Source organism: Anoplopoma fimbria, chromosome 9 (assembly GCF_027596085.1).
Source record: "Anoplopoma fimbria isolate UVic2021 breed Golden Eagle Sablefish chromosome 9, Afim_UVic_2022, whole genome shotgun sequence".
NCBI lineage: Eukaryota > Metazoa > Chordata > Actinopteri > Perciformes > Anoplopomatidae > Anoplopoma > Anoplopoma fimbria.
The window spans coordinates 15,530,054-15,553,084 of NC_072457.1; the positions used below are offsets into that span (position 1 = coordinate 15,530,054).

General features: G+C 40.8%; 2 protein-coding genes across 2 annotated transcripts; one reads left to right on the top strand and one right to left on the bottom strand.

The window, feature by feature from the left end:
- The first annotated feature begins 245 nt into the window (after positions 1 to 245).
- On the top strand, positions 246 to 3,130 carry LOC129096488 (UPF0687 protein C20orf27 homolog). Its single transcript, XM_054605286.1, has 5 exons — positions 246 to 289; positions 928 to 1,064; positions 1,427 to 1,580; positions 2,295 to 2,420; positions 2,776 to 3,130. The coding sequence occupies exons 1-5, from the start codon at positions 271 to 273 to the stop codon at positions 2,874 to 2,876; spliced, it is 537 nt and encodes a 178-aa protein (XP_054461261.1). The 5' UTR covers positions 246 to 270; the 3' UTR covers positions 2,877 to 3,130.
- Positions 3,131 to 7,046: 3,916 nt separating this feature from the next.
- On the bottom strand, positions 7,047 to 23,031 carry LOC129096481 (nuclear factor 7, ovary-like). Its single transcript, XM_054605280.1, has 11 exons — positions 22,872 to 23,031; positions 15,965 to 16,490; positions 13,276 to 13,456; positions 12,863 to 12,958; positions 11,910 to 11,999; positions 11,628 to 11,771; positions 10,474 to 10,621; positions 10,094 to 10,138; positions 9,935 to 9,961; positions 9,665 to 9,840; positions 7,047 to 8,052 (listed from the first exon to the last, which is right to left on the bottom strand). Exons 2-11 carry the CDS (start codon positions 16,477 to 16,479, stop codon positions 7,684 to 7,686), a joined length of 1,791 nt encoding a protein of 596 aa, XP_054461255.1. The 5' UTR covers positions 16,480 to 16,490; positions 22,872 to 23,031; the 3' UTR covers positions 7,047 to 7,683.

Genomic DNA, 23,031 nt, shown 5'->3' on the forward strand with positions numbered 1-23,031 from the left:
ACAGCATCTTGTTGGACAGAGAAAGACACAAAGGGAGTGATATGTCAGATAAATACAGAAGTGAAGTCCAGCTGAGCCCTGTGATGTTGATACACTCTGCACCATCTCTTATGAAGCATGTTTAGTAGATTATGAACCGTCAGACCTCACAGACATGGCTCTGTCTCTCTCTGCTGTCCCCTCTCTCATTGTCTGTCCTCATACTCTGGCGGTCAGTGATGACATCTCTCGGGCATTATCTGACACTTCCCAAGTCCTAACCGCATTACCATGGCAACAGGAAGAAAAGGTAAGGTTTGACACTGTGCGTGAGTGCCTGTGTGTGTGTGAGTGCTACAGTTGACTGGCTGTCGTTGGAACTTCATACAGTTATTTGACATCTGGAGGCCTAGCTTGTGTACTTCAGACATTCTATGCAGGAATCCACAGGAAACAGTAGAAAAAGGGTTCCCAAACATGTCAGCGATACTACACAGACATGAGCAGCAGAGCTGTAGAATGATGACTTTTTGTAAAACATTTTCTTCATTTGATGGCTGCTTTCCTTCATTTTTGTTTCACTTTTTCATTCCTTGAGACTTTTTGTAGATTGTTGTCCAAAGTAAGACCAGGCTGCATTACCAAAAAAAGAGAGCACTTTGTCCTCAAAGCATTGTATCTGTGTGTTGTGGATCTGAGAGTGGTGTAATTAAAACTTCTACTAATGCACTACTAACACACCCTCTAGCCTCCCTTCATTCGACTTCCATCACAGGGCATCAGTTTACTGTGCAGCACCTTATAGTAGCCTACCACCTTACAACATTTTCCCAGATTACTTCTAATGTGTGGGGGAGTATTCAGCCATTATTCTTAAACACATCATCAGAATTGTGCCTGCCCTGGTTGCTAGATGATTTAAAAGCTGCATTTTTACTCCATCACCAGGCTCCACCTCCAAGGCCGGTGGGGTGCGTTTCCCTGACGACGACGAGCCCCCCGGATCTCCAACACGGAGAGACGATGAGTCAAACCTCTCTACTCTCGTTGCTATCCCAGAGAAGGATGGCAGCTACTTGGTCAAGGTGTGTCCATGTGTGAGGGTGTGTCCATGTGTGAGGGTGTGTCCATGTGTGTCCATGTGTGTGGGTGTGTCCATGTGTGAGGGTGTGTCCATGTGTGAGGGTGTGTCCATGGAACCAGAGGGGCTGTTTGATGAACCTACAGAGAATTATTAGCTGAATCTGCTGCTCCCCTTGGCTTTACAGAGCTTTTTCCGTTTTAGCTCGTTGTGTAGCTTTCGGGCTGCAACTTCACTGTTGTGGGTCACTGTCAGCGCTCTCATAGTGTTGTTATCATGCTATTTTCTTAAATCTCCCTAGCTAACATGCTATTTTCAGCATGTTAGCTCCTCAAACGTTCTCCTTTACTCTTTGCCTCTCTCCAGGCTGGTTTCCTGAAGAGCCACCACTGCTATGAGATCGTATTTACCGTCCCAGATGTCCCCACTCTGGGCAAAGAGCTGTCTTGTGGCCCGTCCTCCTCTCCAACTCGAAAGTTCCCCAACCTCCGGGTCCATCGTATAAGCTCCACACTGGAGGGTAAGTCAGTTCAGATACAGATCAGTTTACCTTAATGGTCCAAGATCTGTGTAGGACGAAGTCTGAAGGTGTGATGCTGTGTGATCTCAGTTCGATATCACACAGCATCAGTTACAACATGTTTACATGCGTTAATGCTCATAATCTGCCTTGTTTTTCTCATCCTGGCTGTCCTGCATCACCTCTTCTCACCCTCTCTCTGAAATGCTCTGTTGTAGCTCTTGCTCCTCCCTCCAGAAAGCAAAGTCTGTTGTGATTGGTCAACGTTTCACATTTCAAAAAACTCTTCCTTCGGAGCTCCAGCTCCGTCTCTCTTTTGTTGTTTGACGGCCAAACTAGCCGGAGAGTTTAACGTCACCTTCGTAACATTATGACCTCATAAAGTTACGGAAGTGAAGGAGAGAATTCAATGGAGCCGTTTCAGGAGCTCAGGAGCTTCTGAGGGGGAGGGTAACTCCTTTTAGGTGTGGACTTCAGGTTTTAAACTCTACGAACCTTTTACATGTGGAAAACATAAAATATGTAGCATTCCGTTCTGATGCAGTGCTGAGTGAGCATGACCTCTACAGACTAAAAGGTTTCAAAGTGCATCTCAGGCACCGGTAGAAAAAACAACTGTGCCTCTCTCATCCTACCCCGCCTCTTTCATTGAAAGGCGCAACTGAATAGTGTAGGTAAATGTCTATGTTGATGAACCCTCTCCCTCTCTTAAAGGAGGAGTCAAGGTTACATGCGAGTACAGGACCCACCAGGAGGGGGTGCTGCAGGAGGAGATCACTCTGGTAACCAGAGGGAGAAAAGGCAGCAGTCTGAAGGTCAGATTCCAGGCCAAGGTCATTGGTATGTGCTAGCACACAGACACACACACACACACACACACACACACACACACACACACACACACACACACACACACACACACACACACACACACACACACACACACACACTCAGCTGTGCATACATTTCATTCAATTGAGTATGCACTGTGTTCTCTACACATTTGCACCGACACATGTCAATCCAGTTTTACATGCCTCTCCCAGGTAAACTACACAATTGCAGTGCAAAATGTTTTTACAATTTTTTTTACAGATTTTTATTTCCTGAGAAGTTTCTGTCAGTTTCAGCTGTAATACCAGGAGTGAACACAAACTCTCCCCTCGTCCTCATCCCTTTCTCTCCCTCTGTACAGACCCACATCACGGGACTCCCATGCTGCTGGAGGGGGTGACGTGTCTTGATGCTCAGAAACACACCCACAGAAAGCACAGCAGCGACCGTGAGAGGATATGATGGAAATGATACACAAATATGATGTATATGTGTCTGCCACAGTGTTATTCAAAGTCTGGGTCAGGGACCAACACCAAATTAGAAACTGCTTTATTTGACTGGGACACATTGGTTCTGTGATGCTATGATTTGCTAATGTGGCATTCCAAAATATTTGTCAGAAAATACGGTTAAACACCCGTCTGCAGCTCTTGGTGGGCCTTTATCAATCCAGTTTAGATAGCCATGAGCCTCTGTTGGTGGAGGTCACCAGAACTCAACAGGAGCCACTTTACACGTGTCACACACACACACACACACACACACACACACACACACACACACACACACACACACACACACACACACACACACACACACACACACACACACACACACCAAGCCACAGCCTTGAGAGGTTAAAGTCATGATGAGCACCACACATACAGAAATAGACTGTAAAGTAACTAAAAATAAAAACAGTATAATTTTACTGCAGTCTAACCAATGGAAACTTGGTTCCTTAACTATATGATTCAACAATCATCAAAACACAGTACAGTCCTGTACATCAAGAAAAACAATTGCCTTGCACAATGGTAATGTTGCAATAATCAAAGTTGTTCGTTCATTGCACAAATTGTTTATGATGGTTTCATGAGTGTCGCTGATCAAAGGCAGTCATTTCTCTCTTAGAGACCTGAAGGTTTCAAAGACAGAGCCAGCTGGCCGGGAGTCACTCACATGTCGCAGGTCTTCTCTGATGATGACTACTTGCAGCCAGTAAGCTTGAAATGCATAAAAAGTCAAATCTCTTTATACAGTTAGCTCAAACCTAAGAGATGTAGTTAGAGTTTGTGCAGGGTGACACCATGGCAGCCACTAAAATATCTTACTGCACCTTATTTTAGCACCACTATTCTCACTGTGGAAGGAAAATAGATTCACCTTTAGTGACGGCTCTTGTTCAAAAGCACTGTGCAGCATGGCACTGTTTGCAATCAGAGGCACCTGACTGCTCAGCAGCTTTCTTGATAACCAGTACAGCTGTCTGCCACCACCCTTCACTTCAGGTGACATGATGGTATGTAACCATAAACATAAAGATTCCCAGAGAATCACACTGTCTGTTGTATTTTAACTTTGGCTGGAAATGTAACTTGTATATTATGGGTCATTGCATTACAATGTTAAACAGCACGATGCTAGTCAAATATTTTTGCTCTGTCAGCTTAATAAGCAGAAAGTATTATCCAAAGACTTGACTGATTGTGTTGTAGAGAATCTGAACAGAAAAGACAAACTGTTTATTTCTGGGCAGGAAATCTCATTACTGGTATCTTTTGTTATTATATTATCTTTTATACCTAAGGAGTACTTAACATTTTCTGTTGAATCAAAAAATATTAATTTGCCTTAAGCATCTTTTCTGTTGACATTAGCATAGCCTTCTTCATGTGCATTATGACAGCTTACAACAAATATTACAATAATATATCATGTTTGAGTTGTTGAATATACTGTGAATGCTGTAACAGAGAAAAAAAGTTTTCCCCTTTATTAGCATGATTAATACTATTTGTCACAAAGCTTAACTAGCCTTATTTTAGGCCTTATTCCAGCGGAACTCTATTGTAACTTTAGAGAGTGCATCTTTAAAATCACAAGTAGTGACATTTATTTGGGCTAGAAGACAAAACCTAATAAATGTACAACCTACTAAAAATGTCTTAGCAAGCTGTAACGACAACTGTCCCTACAAAATATAGCTAATTGCATCTCAAAGTTTTCAGATTAGCAGTTAGCAGCTAGCCAATTAGCAGATAATTGTAGCAGTCAAAAGCCTACTAAGCTCCAAACTATATGATGTGCTTAAAATCTGTTCATAATCATTATAAGAGTCATAACCTCCAGGATTGATGTCTGTTTAGCAGTTTGACCCGTCTGTCTGCAATTCTAACAGGAATATTAGTTAAAGCAAAGAAAGAACAGAGCAGTCAACAGTATCATTAGGGGTCCTCAGTCTGATGGCTCCTCGACTAAGTTATTGTGCACAACTAAGTAGCAGTTATCAATAAATATTACATCACGTTTGAACATTGACGATTATATTTTTTAAAAGAAGTTATTATACCAGTACCACATTAGCAGTGTACTACTACATCATACTTACTAAACGTAAGATAAGATGGTCAGTTTTTGTTTATGCCACCAGCCAGGTTTATTTGGCCCTAGAAGTTGGCCCTAGAGTATTATTGCAATTTAAATCACAATATTGGTTGGAAAAATCCCCCCAAAAAATCCTCAAATTGTTCAACCAAAATGGAAGTTTAGCAATGCTAGCTAAGGCTAGTAGGCTTCATAGTAACACCATTGGCCTGTTACTCAACCTGAATGTTTACTGGAAGTGTTAGAATGGAGCTCTATACCTCTGATCTGACGATACATTAATGACCAAACATGGCCAAACATGATAAGTGTGAAGACATTTCCTGTGTGTTGAGACATAGTTGATTGTGGATGGGCGGCCTGCAGTGTATGTGGTGCTCTGACTGTGACCTTCCATCGTATGTTCGTATCCTTTTGCACTTGTGCCCATCAGGTCAATATCGTTTGTCTGTTTACTCGATGTTAATAAAGTATCCTCTCACATGTGTACTGTACAAGCTCATGCCCTTTTCTGTTTCATTTAGTAAATTTATGACATAGGTGCCTCTTTATCTTCTGATACCTCTTGTGGACTCAACCGTTTTTATGACGTCATATAGGTAAAAAGCTGTACATTCACTGCCTTAAATTATTTTTAATCTAATACCGACTTGGACAGAAGTATTGTATGAAGTAGAGGTGCGTGAATCATTATGCATAATTTACTTAATATCCATGTTAGACCAGAGCAGTGGTGTAACCAGCTAACATTACTTCCTCGATGTTAGCATAAAAAGTCTGACGACCCTTATTTATAAAATCATTTTGCTCATAATTGCTTACAATGAGGGAATCGTATTTGGACGGAGTTGATTGTGTTGTTTGGCTTAACACTGAAAGTATTGTTGGTGAAATGGTTTCACTTGCATAATATTACTCAGCAACTTATATTGATGAATTTGATGCATGTGTATTTTATGTGCAATGCAACTTTAACCAGCGCTGCCTCCCAGCGCTGCTGTTCTACTCTTTATTGTCATGCTTTCTCAGCCTTAAAACATTTTGTTGGTGGCCTGGGTTTCAGCTGAGAGTCTGTGTGCTCCAGTTTGTCTGAATACTTGTAATTTCTCAGGACTAAACAGTGCCAACCTAAATATCCTAAATGTTGGAACAGAAATACTGCTTACTGCAGACTTCAGTCTAAATGTTTTGACACTGGCCCATACAACAACCTAATCACTGACACCTTAAACCATAAATTAACAAACAGCCTGCTGATTATCTACTCCACTGGCTCCTAGGGATGGTAACTACACACACACACACACACACACACACACACACACACACACACACACACACACACACACACACACACACACACACAGCACACACACACACACACACGTGTTTTCATAAGATAAGACATCGTCGCATAAACTATTAGATTTTTTTTTATATTGACTATTTTAAATATCATGAATCATCCCTACTGATTTTCAACCAGGTGGTCCCGACCCCCACTAGGGCTCCCCAAAGCTTTACTGGGGGTCTTGATTTGAAGGGTTGTAAGACAACTTATCTCTGTTATGCTGCTCATTCTGTACACATGACATCTATTGCATTCTGTCCATCCTGGGAGAAGGATCCCTCCTCTGTCGTTCTCCCAGAGGTTTCTTCCTTTTTTCTCCCTGTTAAAGGGGTTTTTTAGGGGAGTTTTTCCTGTGCCGATGTGAGGGAAGGACAGAGGATGTCGCATGTGCACAGATTGTAAAGCCCTCTGAGGCAAATTTGTAATTTGTGATTCTGGGCTATACAAAATAAACTGAATTGAATTGAATTGAATTTGAATACACAGTTGGCATCTCTCAGCATTTCATTATTTTCTGTGAATACAATTATCGGATATGTCATTTCTAAAGTTTGGATTATTATTTAAGACAGTATAGGGGCACAGTGGGGACCTGACCACAAGCTCTATTTGAAAAAAAAAAAAAAAAAAAAAAAAGAAAAGGTCAGAGAATGTATTACAGTTACAAAAAATGACAGGAAAACACATCTTTGTTGCAACATTCACAGGAAATAATCTACTCAAATTTGTCCATAATTGTTAAGTTTATCAGTTGTTCTATACTCTTATTATATTACATATAATATTAAATATCCATAAAACAGGTCACTTAGTCAGGGGTCGTCAGTTCACTCAATGATGGAAAAAGGGGTTCCTTAAAGTTTGAGCTGAAATCTTCACACTTTAAGATCATGTTCCCCATCATATTGTGCACCTATTTAACAATATATGCAAAAAAATGTCCAAATAATGCTTATGTAAGCTAGTACCAACCATTTCAACCAATAACATCATGACATCCATCTATCAGTCAATCTACAACTTTCAGTGACAAAGGAGCTGTGTGTGGAGCCACAGTCCTCTGTAGCTCCGTATTCTGAGCCTGCCCACGTTTTAGCAGTCCAATCAAATGTGAAATATATTGATTTCAATGCCTCTTGTAACTGTACACAGCTCAAATGTCACTGGGACTTTATGGAAAAAAGGTTGGGAACGACTGCTCTATTGCAATGAAGGAATTAATGCAGATGTGACCACATCTGTTCCAGAGGTATGTTTGTGCATGTCAGTCTTCTTCCATCTCAGATGTTCTAAACGTGTTGGCTCGTTTCAATCTGTCATTGCAACAGGACAAATGAGCAGTGGAGCCTCATTCCGTCCTGATTTATTGGTACAGGGGCTGAAGAACGCATGGATGATGTCAGAAAAATGACCTGTGAATGTATAGATGAGCAATCTGGCCTCCACATTGTAGAACGACACCAGTCCCTTATCATAGTCCACATAGATTCCAATCCGGGAGGGTCTGAGGCTAACTGTCAGGCTGGTTGAGGGTTCTGTTCGGAAGGCGTACTCGGTCCGATCCCGCAGGCTGAGGAACCAGTAGCCATTGGCGGGGCTTACGGTGATTTTGCCCTTCCGATTGACGGACCGACTTGCCACTCCCAAGTCCCAGTCAGTCTTTCCTCCCACCTCCACCTAGAAGAGGGCAGTGAGGTACAACTTACTGCAAGGAGTGCAGACTCTCCATTTGGGTGAGGTCTGTGTTAAATAGAAATGACACATGTGCAGTGCCCGTTCAAAGACATTGATGTTAAGAATTGAATGTTTTGCTTGTGGTGTTGCTGCTTGCAGCTTTTTGGAGATCGGCTCATAAAAAACAACTTCACACTCAACACTGTGCCTTCTGGGGTCCTAGGCAATACACCTGCCATGACATAGTTGTGTTAAAGTCGTGGCTACTCAGAACCACTGGTGAAATACACTTGATTTCCAAATAGCGTATTAGTCACATTGATATGACCACCGTGGTTAAAAAGCGGAGAATGGATTTAATAAGTGGAGGTATTTGGCTGGCGGTAGATGTTAGTACGGCAAACATTTACACAACCTCAGTTGGAATGGCAGAGTGGCTCTGTTCCTGTAGGCTATCTGCTCATGCTTGTTGATTCCAGAGAGTTCAGTAGAATGTAGCATCAGTATATCAGATATCAAACAGCAAAAGTGAACTGCAGTCAATGTGCCGCTGTGTGCTTGTTTATTCAAAATTTGCCAAAGCACTAAACGGGGACCCCAGGAATACCCCCACCAAGTGTGAAGTAGATCAGATGAGCAGTTCTGGATATGCGAAGGGCCCCAGACAGACAGAGATTTCTTGCTTTTATAATTAGTTTAAATTTGGACATCAGATGGAATGGTGGCATTTCCTGCCTATGACCAAGGCTACTTTAATAACAGTTTACAATCTTACTAGACATTTTGAATCTGTTAGTTTAATTGTTTAGTACTTATGCTGATATTCAAGAGCACTAGAAGTCAAATCATTGACAATAAAAATAAAGAGAGAATTGAGTACAACAACTGCCCCTCAAATGAAGGCCATTGTACCAATGATAGAAGTTTCTTATGATGTTTTCTGATTTAACTCCATCTTAACTTTTGCCTATAAGCCAAGGCCAAGGCAAAAGCTGTGTTTTGTGGATCCATTTGAAAAGAATGAGAATGGAACTACTGCGCGTCCCTCAAATATTCAGTTTAACTCTTTTAAAAGTAAATGAAAGTTGACTCATTCCTGTTAATCTTAAAAACAATGACAGTGGCATGTTCGGTGTACTGCTTAAAGGCCTATTGCTTCTGTGATTGTTATTGCAATGTGATATGCAAATAAAAGTGCTTACAGCCTACAGTTTAGCCTACGAGTCCATGTTGCTGTTGACCACGACTTTATGTCACTTTGTCTTGGGCTAACATTGTGGTAATGGATAGGTGTGCCCCACCTGGCTAGATGTAAACAGGAAGAAGTTAAATAAATTCGAGCTCAAAGTACCACCTCTGATTGATAACAAAAATATCAGAGCTAATTAAACACTTGAAATCTAAAGTATAAATGAATTAATTTACCCACTACATACATGTATTAATAATTCATTAAGGGAAAAGTTCACCAAAAAACTATATGAACTGTTATAGGAACTCTCCAAAGACAACTACTTTGCTAAACTATTGCTAAACAAAAGGGGTACCATACATGGGACCTCTGTTGACCGACCACCATTGACACGTACACAGCTTTACGTTGTGTCCCACCTACCTCCCAGTAATGCCGTCCTGAGTTGAAGCCCTGGCGAGCAAGCAAACACACTACCCGGTCAAAGCGCTCAGGGTTGTCAGGTACCGACTGATTGCGATCGCCACAGTGCACCCGCTTCCCATCTGCTGAGATGATGAGACGTGGGTGGGCTGTGTTGGCGTCTAAGGTGATGTCGGCTGACAGATTGAGAGAGAGTGAAGGTTGGTGATTACACCATCAATGATAAGAGTTGAAAATTACATAAAATCAGCAATTATTTTAAACCCTGACCTGCATATTCCTGTACCCTCCTTGTCTCTGCAAAGAAAAAATATATATTTACTTTATTATTTATTTTGACACTTTTTCATTGATTTGTTGATTTTAACAGGATCAGAAAAAAGTGAACTACACACACTACACAGTGCTGTTAGCTCATCCGAATCTTACTTCGGTGGGGCCTGGGTACGGACTGGTCCAACAAGGATTGCTGGCCTGTTGATTAGGGAAAAAAACATTTATTTAACACTACTGTTTGGATCTTTTATGATCAGCCTTAAATTAATATGATCTAAGGTACAAATCAGAATTAGTCATATCAAAACAAAAATGTATGGGATATTTTTTGTCCTTTGCCACAGTGGCAAACATAAAGGAACTGCTACAGTACAGTTGGTCCATTTGGTTCTAAGCTTAGCCAACAAAAATGAAGGAGAATCCATCCATGGTGTTGGTCTTCTTTAAATGCTGTTTTAGTTTTTAGATGGTGGTATGTTTAGCTTAGATTCAATATATTTACTTGACTACTCTTGGTCTGAATGAAGACTTACTGGCTTTGGGCAGTTTCTGCATCTCTTCTCCAAAGCGCTCCATCATTTGACTGACAGTCCTGAGAATCACCCCTGAGGTCAACTCAGACTCTACAGAGACACTGGACCAATCCTTAGCTTGTTGGGGGGTGGACAGGGTAGGGAACCTCTGGAGGGAGAAGAAATGGCAGAGACAGATGTGGCTTCAACAGGCTTAAAGAAATACATTTGCAAATCCATCTATCAGTTGGTGGATCATTCACAGTTAACAGTGTAACACATACTATTGGGAGCCATTAGACAGACATTTGTTGAGACCTGATAACAGAGAGCAAGAGTGAACCATAGATGTTTTGTCTTGGCAAACTTAAAGTGATCTAATAGAAACCATAGCAGAAGATACAGGGTTCTGGGTGAGGCTATTACAGAAAAATAACACCTGCAGTGTGGAAGGTCTACAAAACTAACAAATAATAGAAACGGAAACATTTCAGCAGCCCAGTTGCCAGGAAATTTTACGTTTCTGCAAAATAATGTAATGTAGTTTATCAAGCGACCGTTATTGAAAGTTACGTGCTACTATAACGGGTGAACAAGGGAAAGTCCACTAAGGGTAGGGGAATGGGAGGGATGGTTTATGGGTGAAACAAACACAGAACTTTCACCCAGGAGACTGCTGTTTGTGTCCCTTGTGAAACCAAAATCCAATGTTGACTTTACGCTTGTTACATAATGTTGTTACGTATCTTATACTGAAAAACATAACGCTGCGTACAAAAAAAAGTCCAGTGGTATTTATACCAGATACGTTGTTATGTTTGTTGAAACCATTTTGTAGCAGTCTGACCACTTCCAATAGCTTATTAACAGGACATTGTGTGAGTAGGTCTGGTAAACAGAATAAGGAATTAGCTGCCCTTCAAAACATAGCTGGAATAGCACAAGAGTGAGACTGACATTATGTTATTTCATGTTTCACTTATCCTGGAAAAGTTCCTGAAGTGGAAAAGGTACCTCAGATTGTTCACACTCCCATAATCACTGCTGCTAAAACGGTGCTGGATTGAATTACTAAATCTAAAATTAACTAGTGGATTAAATATTATATGCAGAACTAGTGGACGCCTGCTTATTTATTACTCTATTTTTTGTGTTATCTTGTTATTTATTGGTACCCTGAGAAACAGTATGCAGTCTTCAGACAGAGCCAGCTGGCTCAGTGATGAACGCTTCTTCTTTAGCTCAGCGATCTCATCCTCCAGCTCCCTCAGCAGGCCCTGAGCTCTGTGCTCAGCCGCTCGACGAGTCATCTCTACCACCTGGGGTAACAGAAACCATGGAGCTCAGTTAATAAACATCAAAATGCTCAAAACAGTTAATAATAAGAGGACTTGCCTACTTTTATTTCAGGTAAAACAGAAGGCGTTGAGTTTTGCCTCCATATTGGTGTTATTTACCTCCAAGACTTCAGCTTGGCAGCGCTCCAAACTGGAGATCAGCTTTGCAAACACAGCAACAGTTCCATCTGTATCGCTCTCAGCAGCAGCCTGAATAAACCATGAACAGCAATATATATGAGCTGTTTAAAGGCACCCATTGTCAAATCAGCTACTTCTTTAAGCACATGAGCAAACTGTGTGAATGATATTGACTGGAAACCACTGACAAAGAGTGCTTTGCAGGTGAGCGTACTGTTATTAGGAGGCCTGGAATTTCTAGCTCCACCTCTTCCAGTTTGCTCAATATTAATTCAACAAATGTTGCATAGTGGCAAAGATCTGTAGGTCCCATCTGACAGTAATTTCTTTTTAAATTAACAACTCTGTATGAGAAATTAAGAATTATTTTTAGAGAAATTTCCTTACAACACACCTGGAGTTATAACAACTCGCTATATTTGCCTATTGAGAATTATATATGATTTAATTGTAGGTTGTATAAAATACATAATACTTCCCAAACACTAAACAATTGCTATTATTGTGAATAAATCCTGCTGCAAATTTCTGAATGTGTGCGTTCAGGCCAATCAAAGCCTGATCTGCCATCTGCTGCAGTGACCTCTTGGATACGACCACTTGGGGGAGCCAATGACGAAAATGTCAAATTATGTGCCAACAATAGATGCAAGATGGTAAAGAGTGATAGTTTGTTCAGTTTAAACTTTGGAAAGGTTTTAACAGAAGCATAAAGTAGGCCCACATTGCTTTATTTAATGCGTTGCACCAGTCTGATCGGGCAGCACCTGTACACCTCTCATACCCCAAGATAAATCTGGACATAAACATTATCAGTTTTTTAAATACATCTGATCTGAATGGACAGCCTGGTAATTCTTAAATGTGTCTGCAATCTTAAAACAGAACTCCCTCTGAAAAAGGATCCACCTCTGTGCAGACTGGAAACTCACCTGTATCTCTCGTAAGGAGTTGTGTATTTCCACCACTTTCCTCTCTCTCACACAGATGAGCTCCTTCAGCTCCAGCTCTGCGATACCTAACTGGGACTGGAAAAGAGAGCAAACACACCTTTCCTCAGGAGACGCGTTACTGTCTTTGACTAATAACCAGCCTTGTCCCACGCCTGCCACATATTCTAAACCAGATGCACCTACAGTACGCAACACAAGTGAGTGGGATGCACAAACGTTTACAGATTAGAATTACAATGGCTGCTAACTTTTTGGGGGATTCAATTAGGTGTTGCCAAAGTCACAAATATTTGAATCTTTAATATAACCTCAATGAAACAATCTTTGAGAACAATCTTTAAAAACATAAATGTTGTCCCCAGTTAGACCACGCCCCTAACTGACACCAGTACCTTCTTGATTTGCCACTCTCTCTTGGCAGGGATGACGTTGTGTCCTTGGTGCTCTCCTGTCTCCACACAGACGCAGCAGACACAGGTGTTATCAGTCCGACAGAAGAACTCCAGAGCTCTCAGGTGGATGGGACACAGAGGCAGAGTGGGGGAAGAGTCACTAGGGCCGCTAAGAGTGTACCTGTGTGTAACATCACAGAAGAGACGGGATCATTGAATCAGCAACTATTTGGATCATTTTACTATCGAAGTGTAACTTCAAAACCCATGTCTGAGTCGAAGTCCAACCATAATTTAACTCATAATTCCGAAATTTGCTAAAATGGTCTGCTCATTTTCTGTAACCAGGATAACGTGAGAATTAAAACATGGTGAAATTAGCTATCCAGCCACTAAATGAGAAAAATACTTAATGCTTCATCCACAAACTCTTGTCACATCGTAGTAAAGCACATTGCTATCTCCAGACGTTCAGTCATTAACCCGGATTCATTTCTTAAATTGGCTTTAGTCATTTTTAGAGCAAGTCAAGTCAATTTATCTCCTACACTCACATGACATACTCCTCTCACACCTCAACTAATTTCCAACACACCTTTTTAAATCATGGCATTGTATTTAAAGTGGCCCGATTATGCTTTTCCACTTTTTCCGTCTTCTTTAGTGTGTTGTATATATTTTTGTCCTTTAAAGAAGGGTGGTGCTAACGTTAAATAAGCATGTGCTAATGTAATTGCCAATGTTAGCTGCACTAACCTTTTAGAAACAACATAGAGCTGGATGGTTTTCGGGATTGTTTTAAAGTGGCCCTATTATGGTTTTCCACTTTTTCCCTCTTCTTTAGTGTGTTATATATATTATTTATTTTTTTCACATGTAAAAAGGTCCGTAGAGTGTAAAACCTGAAGTCCACACCTAAAAGGAGTTACCCTCCCCCTCAGAAACTCCTGAGCTGCCTGAAACGGCTCCATTGAATTCTCTCCTTCACTTCTGTAACATTATGAGGTCACAGTGTTACGGAAGTGACATAAAACTCCTTCTGGCTAGTTTGGCCCTCAAACAACAAAAGAGAGAGACGGAGCTGGTGCTCCGAAGGAAGAGTTTTTTGAAATGTAAAACGTTGACCAATCACAACAGAGTGGGCTAGCTGACCAATCAGGGCAGACCTAACCCTTTCTGGAGGGAGGAGCCAGCGCTACAACGGAGCGTTTCAGAGAGAGGGTGAGAAGAGGTGCTGCAGGACAGCCAGGATGAGAAAAACAAGGCGGATTATGAGCATTAACGCATGTAAACATGTTGTAACTGTAACTGGAGATAAAAATATGCACACTGAAAATAGCATAATAGGGCCTGTTGAAGCTGGCAGTGTACAGCTCTAGGAGTGACCCCGAATAGTCAAACATTTGAACATTCCATTAAGGAGCCTGATTGGTCTGCCAATCTCACAGTTAAATAGTGGTGGTGACGAAGAATGTGGACATGAAACAGAATATCAATCATAGTTAACAACTTGGCTATTTCAAAGCAAAGAATAGCCCTACATTTATTCCACAGCATTCGCATAAGGATGTATCACAATTAGGGTGCTAGATAATTTTTCAATTTATGAACAATTCTCTAAAACCCGCTTTGGGAGGCGCGTAGAAACAGCTGTTGTTGCTTGGATCTCTCTCTCCGATTGACTGTCCCTACGCTGCCCTGTAGTCTCTCTTCTGTCTATGGACAACACTGGACCGGAAAGTCTACTTAAACAAAGAAAAGCTAGCAAGATAAGACAGTGCCTTTATTAAAACAGATCTGTCCATTATTCTTAAACAACAGCTAAGGGACGGTAACATGTATCTCGATATAATCTTGTACAATAATACTGTTCTTTTAAATATCTTCTATAGATACATAAAGCTTTAACAGAGGGGGATCAATGACTTGACCAATCAGGTCTGACATATTCATAATACCCTTACTCTGCTGGGTTTACGTACCTGTGTAACATGATTGATAAGTCAAAAATGGTACAGCTATGCCATCTGCTGTTGTATTTTTGTACCTGCATCGTGTAGTAATAGGAAATAATTTTATAACCCTGAAAGCAATGGAGGATTTGCTACTTTATTAAATACACATAAAAGGGTCGAGCTAGATTGATATGGTTTGATATCATTTGTCTTGGATGAAATTGTTGTTTAAGTTGAAGAAATCATTTTTTTATGGGTTTTTATTGCCAGTAAAATGTAAAATAAACCTGCTGTTACCACAAGCCTGACCATCTCTGGGAGATATATATTAGACAGTAGACATCTTTGTTGCTGCTGTTTACATTCCTTATGATGCAAATTCCAAAGATGCACCACAGGAATGTACTAATGTTTTTGTTTTGTTGTGTTTCTCATGTGTTTGTTGTGTACAAATTAGCTACAACAGAATTTCATTGTGCATCCCGTTAAATGATGCTTGAATACTTCCTTAAAAAGGGCCCTTAGCAAGTCCTGCTTCCATATTCAACTTTTGTTTGTCTCAGCATGTTTGCTGCTATTTAGCACACCCAACATCAAACCATCAATGTGTCAGTTTAAAAAAAAAAACCAGTAATTAGTAATATGTAAAAATAAGTTTGTAATACCCTTTTCTGTGGAGAGTTAAAGATAAATCAAACCCATTTCAATGTTATCTAAGGAATGTGGTTTGTCACCTGCAGAGGGATGAGTGGGGTGGAGGTGGGTGGAGGTGCTCACTGTTCGGGCTTTGGGGGTGAGGGTCATTGGGGGAGGAGGGGATGGTGTTAGGATACCCGGGAGTCGGCAGCCTCTGAAAACGAGACATCATTTCAGCAAAGATGGTCTCCGGCATTTCCCTTGGCCTCTGGGTTGGAGACAGGGCCGAGTTTGGATCCTCCACTCCTCCTCCATCTCTTCTATCCATTGGCACTCCAGCATCGGCCATCTGCTTGAACTGTTCAGTGATTTCCTTCAGGGTTCGGTTGATATGGAGCTCTGGTCGCTTACGGAAGGACTCCTTGCAGAGGGGACACAGGTAGAACTTGGCGCCCCCTTTTCCTCCCCCTCCTCCGTCCCAGTAGGAGGAGATGCAGGCCTGGCAGAAGCTGTGGCCGCATGGTGTTGAGACTGGGTTGTTAAACACCTCAAGACAGATGGAGCAGGTGAACTGGTCTTCAGAGAGAAAAGCTGCAGGCAGCGCCATAGTCATCCAATGTGAAGCTGTTTGACAGAAAGTGAATGAGCCAGAAAGAATCAGGATGTTTAAAACCATAATGACAGACATACCTTCTGGATCTTCTAATCGTTGTATTTTGGTTGTGAAAGATCATAAAACCTGATGCATTAAACAAAAAAAATATGTTTTTCCTTGCGGAATTGTAAAAAACAACCCAAACAGGTTCCTATGGTAAGGTGACATACAGTGGAACAAGATTTACTCACAGGAAAAGGCCTGGCTTCCAGTCTACACTCACAATCTGCACATCTACATTCACAAAGGCAGCAGCTGATTACACAATCAGTTACTGACAGTAGCAGTACAGAAGATTTCAGCAAAAAACACATTTACGTCAGTGCAGAAAAAATATTGTTTTCTTAATTGCTTACTTTCTCTGCATCCTAATGCATCATCATTCAGCAATGCATCATCAGAGGAACTTTGTCGAGTTGTTCAATCCGGCCTCAAAACAGTAGAAACTGCTGTGTTGTGCCTTTGCATCTAAATGAGCCCTCAAACTGGACTTACAGGCTTATATTTCATCTTCCACACTTGGACCTTTTTGCAACACACAATCGGTTTAGCATTAGTGGTGTGAGTCTGAAAGCCCAGTTAGAGGGAGATTCATCAAATCAAGGAACGTCAGTCAGTTAACTACAATTACTTTCCTCTCTCGAGCTCTAACATGCTAATAGTTTTTGTTTCCTTTGTCCAGATTTTGAGAATTCCATCTTTGAGATGCCTTCCTCCACCCTGATACAATGGAGGTCAATGGTTGAGTTTGTGGTGCTCAAAGGAATATAAAATTGCATTTTTCAATTTGTCCTGATTATTCTTGATAATATACAGCTTTGGGTTATTGAAGTATTCATTATTGTGGCTAATTTCCTGATGCCTAATGCACTGCCTTCACCACATTCATATCCAGTTGTTATCCATGATACTCTTGATCCAAAGGGTAGGAGTAAAGACATGAAGTCATTAAATCCACTATGAATCAACAGTGGAAAACACATGTTGTTTGTTTACTTTCTATTCAAGCAGATATGGTTCAGGAGAGTTTAGAGTATCATCCAGCCTTGGAGCTGCTAAATGTTCTTGTTTTTGTACTGTCAGAATAATACGAGCCACAACATTAGTTCCAATGCTGTGATGGGAGTTTGATGATGAATTGGCTTAACTACGAAAAAGATAAGGCTGTCCTTCAACGCTTAACCTAATCCTAATCCTTAATTTGAACCCTTGACCTCAGCCAAAACAAATCCTACTTCTAAACTGAGCCATAAACTGCTTCAATTGTTGGAGTAAGTGTAACAACCACAACACACGAGTCAGCTGTTAGAAGCATTGTACTTCTGTCAGGTCGAACATTTATCTGAACGTGTGTGTGCCTCCTGAATTTAACACACATGCTCACATACACATTCAAACAAAACTAGTGAGTGGTTTCGCAAGATCAGGAAATTCAGGTTTGGTTAGAACAGTTAGACTCCGCCTGCTGACTGTGAGGTCATCATCCAAATGTTCTATATGGCAACAAACAAGTCCACACTTCCTCTTCTCTTTGTTTGAAATATCAGGTACCAGACTGCAGCCCTGAAAGATAAATCTGGAGATATTCTATATTTTTCTTACTGACAACAACAGACCAAATTAGAAACAGATCAGTGAGCTTCACTGTTGCACTGGCTGGCATGTTCCTTCCTTACCATAAACACACACAAATGCACTAGTTCCTCCTGTTTGAATACCATTAGTTTAGTATATGAGCCACAAAATTAGTGAGCCGTTTTTAAAGATTTACATCTTCAGTATGAACAATTAGCCTTATGTCTGAGTGCCATGACAATGAGCCAAATACAGAAAAATGTCAGCCTTAATCTTTATCATTGGGTGAATGAACACACAACAGATAGTTTGTCACTATATCTCTTTTTGCCAAGACTGGAGGGTAACAGTAATACTTTTCTTTAGGAAATCTTCAGTTACTGGGGTGAACTGCAGAGGAAACTCTGCTGAGAGCAAAAGTTAGTTGTCAAAGACCAATTTGTCCAGTAAATTATACATGTTCTTCAGGGTTTTATTCAGTACCATTGCTCAATATAACAGAGGACTCCTACGCTAACTTTAGTCCGTCTCAGATTGACCATCTTGTTGATAGTGCTGCATGCTCACTGCGAATGACACTAGACTCTATAGCTCCTCTAAAAAAGAAGCTAATAAAAGAAAGGAGGTTTGCTCCATGGTATAATCCTCAAACCCGCGATTTAAAGCAAATATCACGAAAACTTGAAAGGATATGGCGTTCCACCAATGTGGATGAAGCACGGTTAGTCTGGCGAGACAGTCTTAAAATATATAAGAAGGCACTCCGTATTATTCAGCATTAATAGAGAAAAATAAGAACAACCCCAGGGTTCTCTTCAGCACTGTAGCCAGGCTGACAGAGAGTCACAGCTCTGTTGAGCCGTGTATTCCTATAAACCTCAGTAGTAGTGATTTCATGAACTTCTTTAATGATAAGATTCTAACTATTAGAGAAAAAATGTATAATCTACTGCCCTCAACCAGTACCGATCGATCCATAGCTGGAGAACCTGAAATATATTTAGATGGCTTTTCTCCCATCGACCTTCAACAATTGACTTTAACTATTTCTAAGTCTAAACCTTCCACCTGTCTCTTAGACCCGATTCCGACTAGGCTGCTTAAGGAAGTTTTCCCTTTAATTAGCAATTCTTTATTAGAAATTATCAATCTGTCTTTACTAACGGGCCATGTACCACAGGCCTTCAAACTAGCTGTAATTAAACCTCTTCTTAAGAAACCTACTCTTGATCCAGAGGTGTTGGCTAACTATAGACCTATATCTAACCTTCCGTTCCTCTCTAAGATCCTTGAGAAAGCAGTAGCAAATCAGCTCTGTGACTTTCTGCATAACAATAGTTTATTTGAGGATTTTCAGTCAGGATTTAGAGTGAATCATAGCACAGAGACGGCACTGGTGAAAATTACCAATGACCTTCTAATAGCTTCAGACAAAGGACTAGTCTCTGTACTTGTATTGCTAGACCTTCATGCTGCATTTGATACCATTGATCACCAAATCCTATTACAGAGATTGGAGCATCTTATAGGCATTAAAGGAACCGCACTTAGCTGGTTTAAGTCGTATTTATCAGACCGATCTCAGTTTGTATATGTAAACAATGAAAGCTCGATGAAAACCAGGGTCAGTCACGGAGTTCCACAGGGGTCTGTTCTTGGACCTATTTTATTTACCTTATATATGCTTCCCTTGGGGAATATTATCAGAAAACACTCAGTAAACTTTCATTGTTATGCAGATGATACCCAGTTATATCTATCAATTAAGCCAGACGAAACTAACCAGTTCTTTAAACTTCAAGCATGTCTTACGGACATAAAAACCTGGATGACCTGTAACTTCTTAATGTTAAACTCTGAAAAAACTGAAGTTATTCTACTAGGCCCAGATCACCTTCGAAATCAATTATCTAACGATATAGTTTCTCTAGATGGCATTGCTCTAGCATCCAGCACTACCGTTAAGAACCTTGGAGTTATCTTTGATCAGGATCTGTCTTTTAACTCTTATATAAAACAGATCTCAAGAACAGCCTTTTTTCATTCACGTAACATTGCAAAAATCAGGCAAATCCTGTCTCAAAGCGATGCAGAAAAACTGGTTCATGCATTTGTTACCTCTAGACTAGATTACTGTAACTCCTTATTATCAGTCTGCTCTAATAGGTCTCTTAGATCTTTACAGTTGATCCAGAATGCTGCAGCACGTGTTCTAACAAAAACTAAGAAAAGAGATCATATTACTCCAGTATTAGCTTCTCTGCACTGGCTCCCTGTTAAATCAAGAATAGAATTTAAAATTATTTTACTTACCTACAAAGCTCTAACTGGCCAGGCACCGTCTTATCTTAAGGAACTTATAGTTCCATATTACCCAACTAGAAAGCTGTGCTCAATCAATGCAGGGTTACTTGTGGTTCCTAGAGTATATAAAAGTAGGATGGGAGCCAGAGTTGCTTGTACCCTGGAGTCTTTGTGCTTTCTCGCTTCGCAGGCTTCTATAAATCGTGGCTGTACCTGGACCGTGGCCGTGCATCCTGCTACAGCCCTGCTGACACCGACTGCTACCACCATTATTATTACTAGTCACATTACTATTACTATTACCTGTACCATTAAGCATTTTAGCTTTACTTCCACCCTGAAGCCTTTTTGCTTTCTCGCTCTGCAGGTTTCCATGAATCGTTGTGGTACCTGGACCGTAGTCGTGCCTCCTGCTGTGAGCCGACTGACACCCACTGCTACTTCCATTATTATTATTAATCACATTACTATCCCTATTTCATAATTATAATTCTACTATAATAATTGCTGCTGTTATTATAAGTAGTCTTATTATATGAATCATTTATGTCATATACATTGAATGTGTTGTATCTCTGTTATGCTGTTCATTCTGTACACATGACATCTATTGCATTCTGTCCATCCTGGGAGAAGGATCCCTCCTCTGTCGCTCTCCCAGAGGTTTCTTCCTTTTTTCTCCCTGTTAAAAGGGGTTTTTTAGGGGAGTTTTTCCTGTGCCGATGTGAGGGAAGGACAGAGGATGTCGCATGTGTACAGATTGTAAAGCCCTCTGAGGCAAATTTGTAATTTGTGATTCTGGGCTATACAAAATAAACTGAATTGAATTTAATGTTTTTCAGTAAAAGAAAATGTTACTTCATCACAGTCAAAGAGAATACTTGATTCTGATTGGCAGGAGGGTGTATATCTTTCTCAGACAACCACATGGCTCTGACCTAGCGTCGTCATCAGAGTTCTATACTAAACTTCATAGCTGGAAGGCTACTGGTTTCAGGTGTTATTATGCTTCAACTTTTTCCAGTTGTTGGAAGAGGAAAGTAATGAGTCACTTACATCATACATCCTGATTTGACACATGAAGATCATTTTGCTCGTTATGGCTCGTAGTACTGAGCCTGGTGAAAAGTGCCTTCTGTGTATCTTGAGGAACTTTTTCCCCATCTGAAAAAATAACCTTGCTGATGTCACAGTGATGTGACAAGGGTTATCTCAGTTTGGACACTCAAAGTCTGCAAAACATACCGGGGGTGTGGACCCACTCTGGGGACTAAAAGTCAGTCCTAGGAAGGGGCCAAACTCTGCTTCTGGAGCTTCAATGTCTTCTTTAAACATTCACCCTGGACATACTAAATCACTGGAGTACCCCTTTAATTATTTATTTTTGTGGTTATTTGGTATTTTTTCATAATCAATCAGTATTTTTCACAACAGTTTTATTACTACTCAACTTTCCAACGATGTGGGCGATAAAATGACTTCTGGGACACGTGTTATTTGCCATGTTGGTGTCAGCTGCAGTGTCTGCACGATCAGCTGTTTATTTAGCCGCTGAGTCATGGATACACTTAACATGTATAATTGCTAGATTAGTTTAATCATGTGTCTCTGTCTTTTATTGTCTGTTGGATGTTTGAAGCACACACACACACACACACACACACACACACACACACACACACACACACACACACACACACACACACACACACACACACACACACACACACACACACACACACACACACACACACACTTCCAAAATGAATCCTAATTTTTATACACCTTCATGTTGAGTGAACGACATCGCCTGTGGACAGTAGCACTCGGTGCATTGTTCCATGTTGAGACGTCGGTCATGAGTTGAGTTCTGCATGGTGAAACTGTGAAGCTGCAATGTAAACAGGCTCTAACTGCTATAGATAACGTGCCTGGTACCAGCACCTCTATTGTCTGACATTCTGTTTGCATTACATTCATTTGGCACAATGCTTTTGTCCAAAGCAAGTGTGTTCAGCCCTCTAGAGGAACAAGAGGCAGGCTGTAATTTGAGTTTCAAACTCTGATTATCCACCTTATCACATTCTTTGACACACCCACAATCGCATACTTCTAACAATAAACCAATGATCTAACACTACAGTGGCCTTTAGCTGGACACACAGCAACCACTGTGGTTAGCTTGGAAAACCTTTTAACATGTTGTCCATTTGTTAATGATATTGAGGACCAGAATATTACTTACTATTACTATTGTCTGTTATCACACATACAGAAGTTACTTTGAGATAACAGACAAGGCCTTTGGTTACTGCAAATGTTCTGCAGACTCTGTTTAGTCCAATAGCTCAGACTAGATGCTATCTAGACACTAAAAAAGAGAACATCATAATATAAAAGACAACATGTGAGACTCCTGCAGAGCGAGAGAGGAATCTACTGTGTTTCTGCCTCAGTTAGACATTCCTTACCTGCTGTGAGTGGATCCAGGAGGAGATGTCAGTGTTAAACAGATGCAGCGTATTTCTCTGTGCCGACTGGCTCTCTCCCTCTCTACAGTCCTTTCTCCTCATCTTAATCCAGTGTCTGCTCACCAGTTGTCACACTTTGCTGATGACCCCTCCCCCCAAG

Coding starts and splice junctions, on each gene's coding strand:
- LOC129096488 (XM_054605286.1), top strand. Junction 1,581..2,294: donor TATAAGCTCCACACTGGAGG/GTAAGTCAGTTC, acceptor CCTCTCTTAAAG/GAGGAGTCAAGGTTACATGC. Junction 2,421..2,775: donor ATTCCAGGCCAAGGTCATTG/GTATGTGCTAGC, acceptor CCCTCTGTACAG/ACCCACATCACGGGACTCCC.
- LOC129096481 (XM_054605280.1), bottom strand. CDS start 16,479: ATGACTATGGCGCTGCCTGCAGCTTTTCTCTCTGAAGACCAGTTCACC. Junction 10,622..11,627: donor ACTGCATACTGTTTCTCAGG/GTACCAATAAAT, acceptor TTCTCCCTCCAG/AGGTTCCCTACCCTGTCCAC. Junction 10,139..10,473: donor GCAGAAACTGCCCAAAGCCA/GTAAGTCTTCAT, acceptor CCTAATCAACAG/GCCAGCAATCCTTGTTGGAC.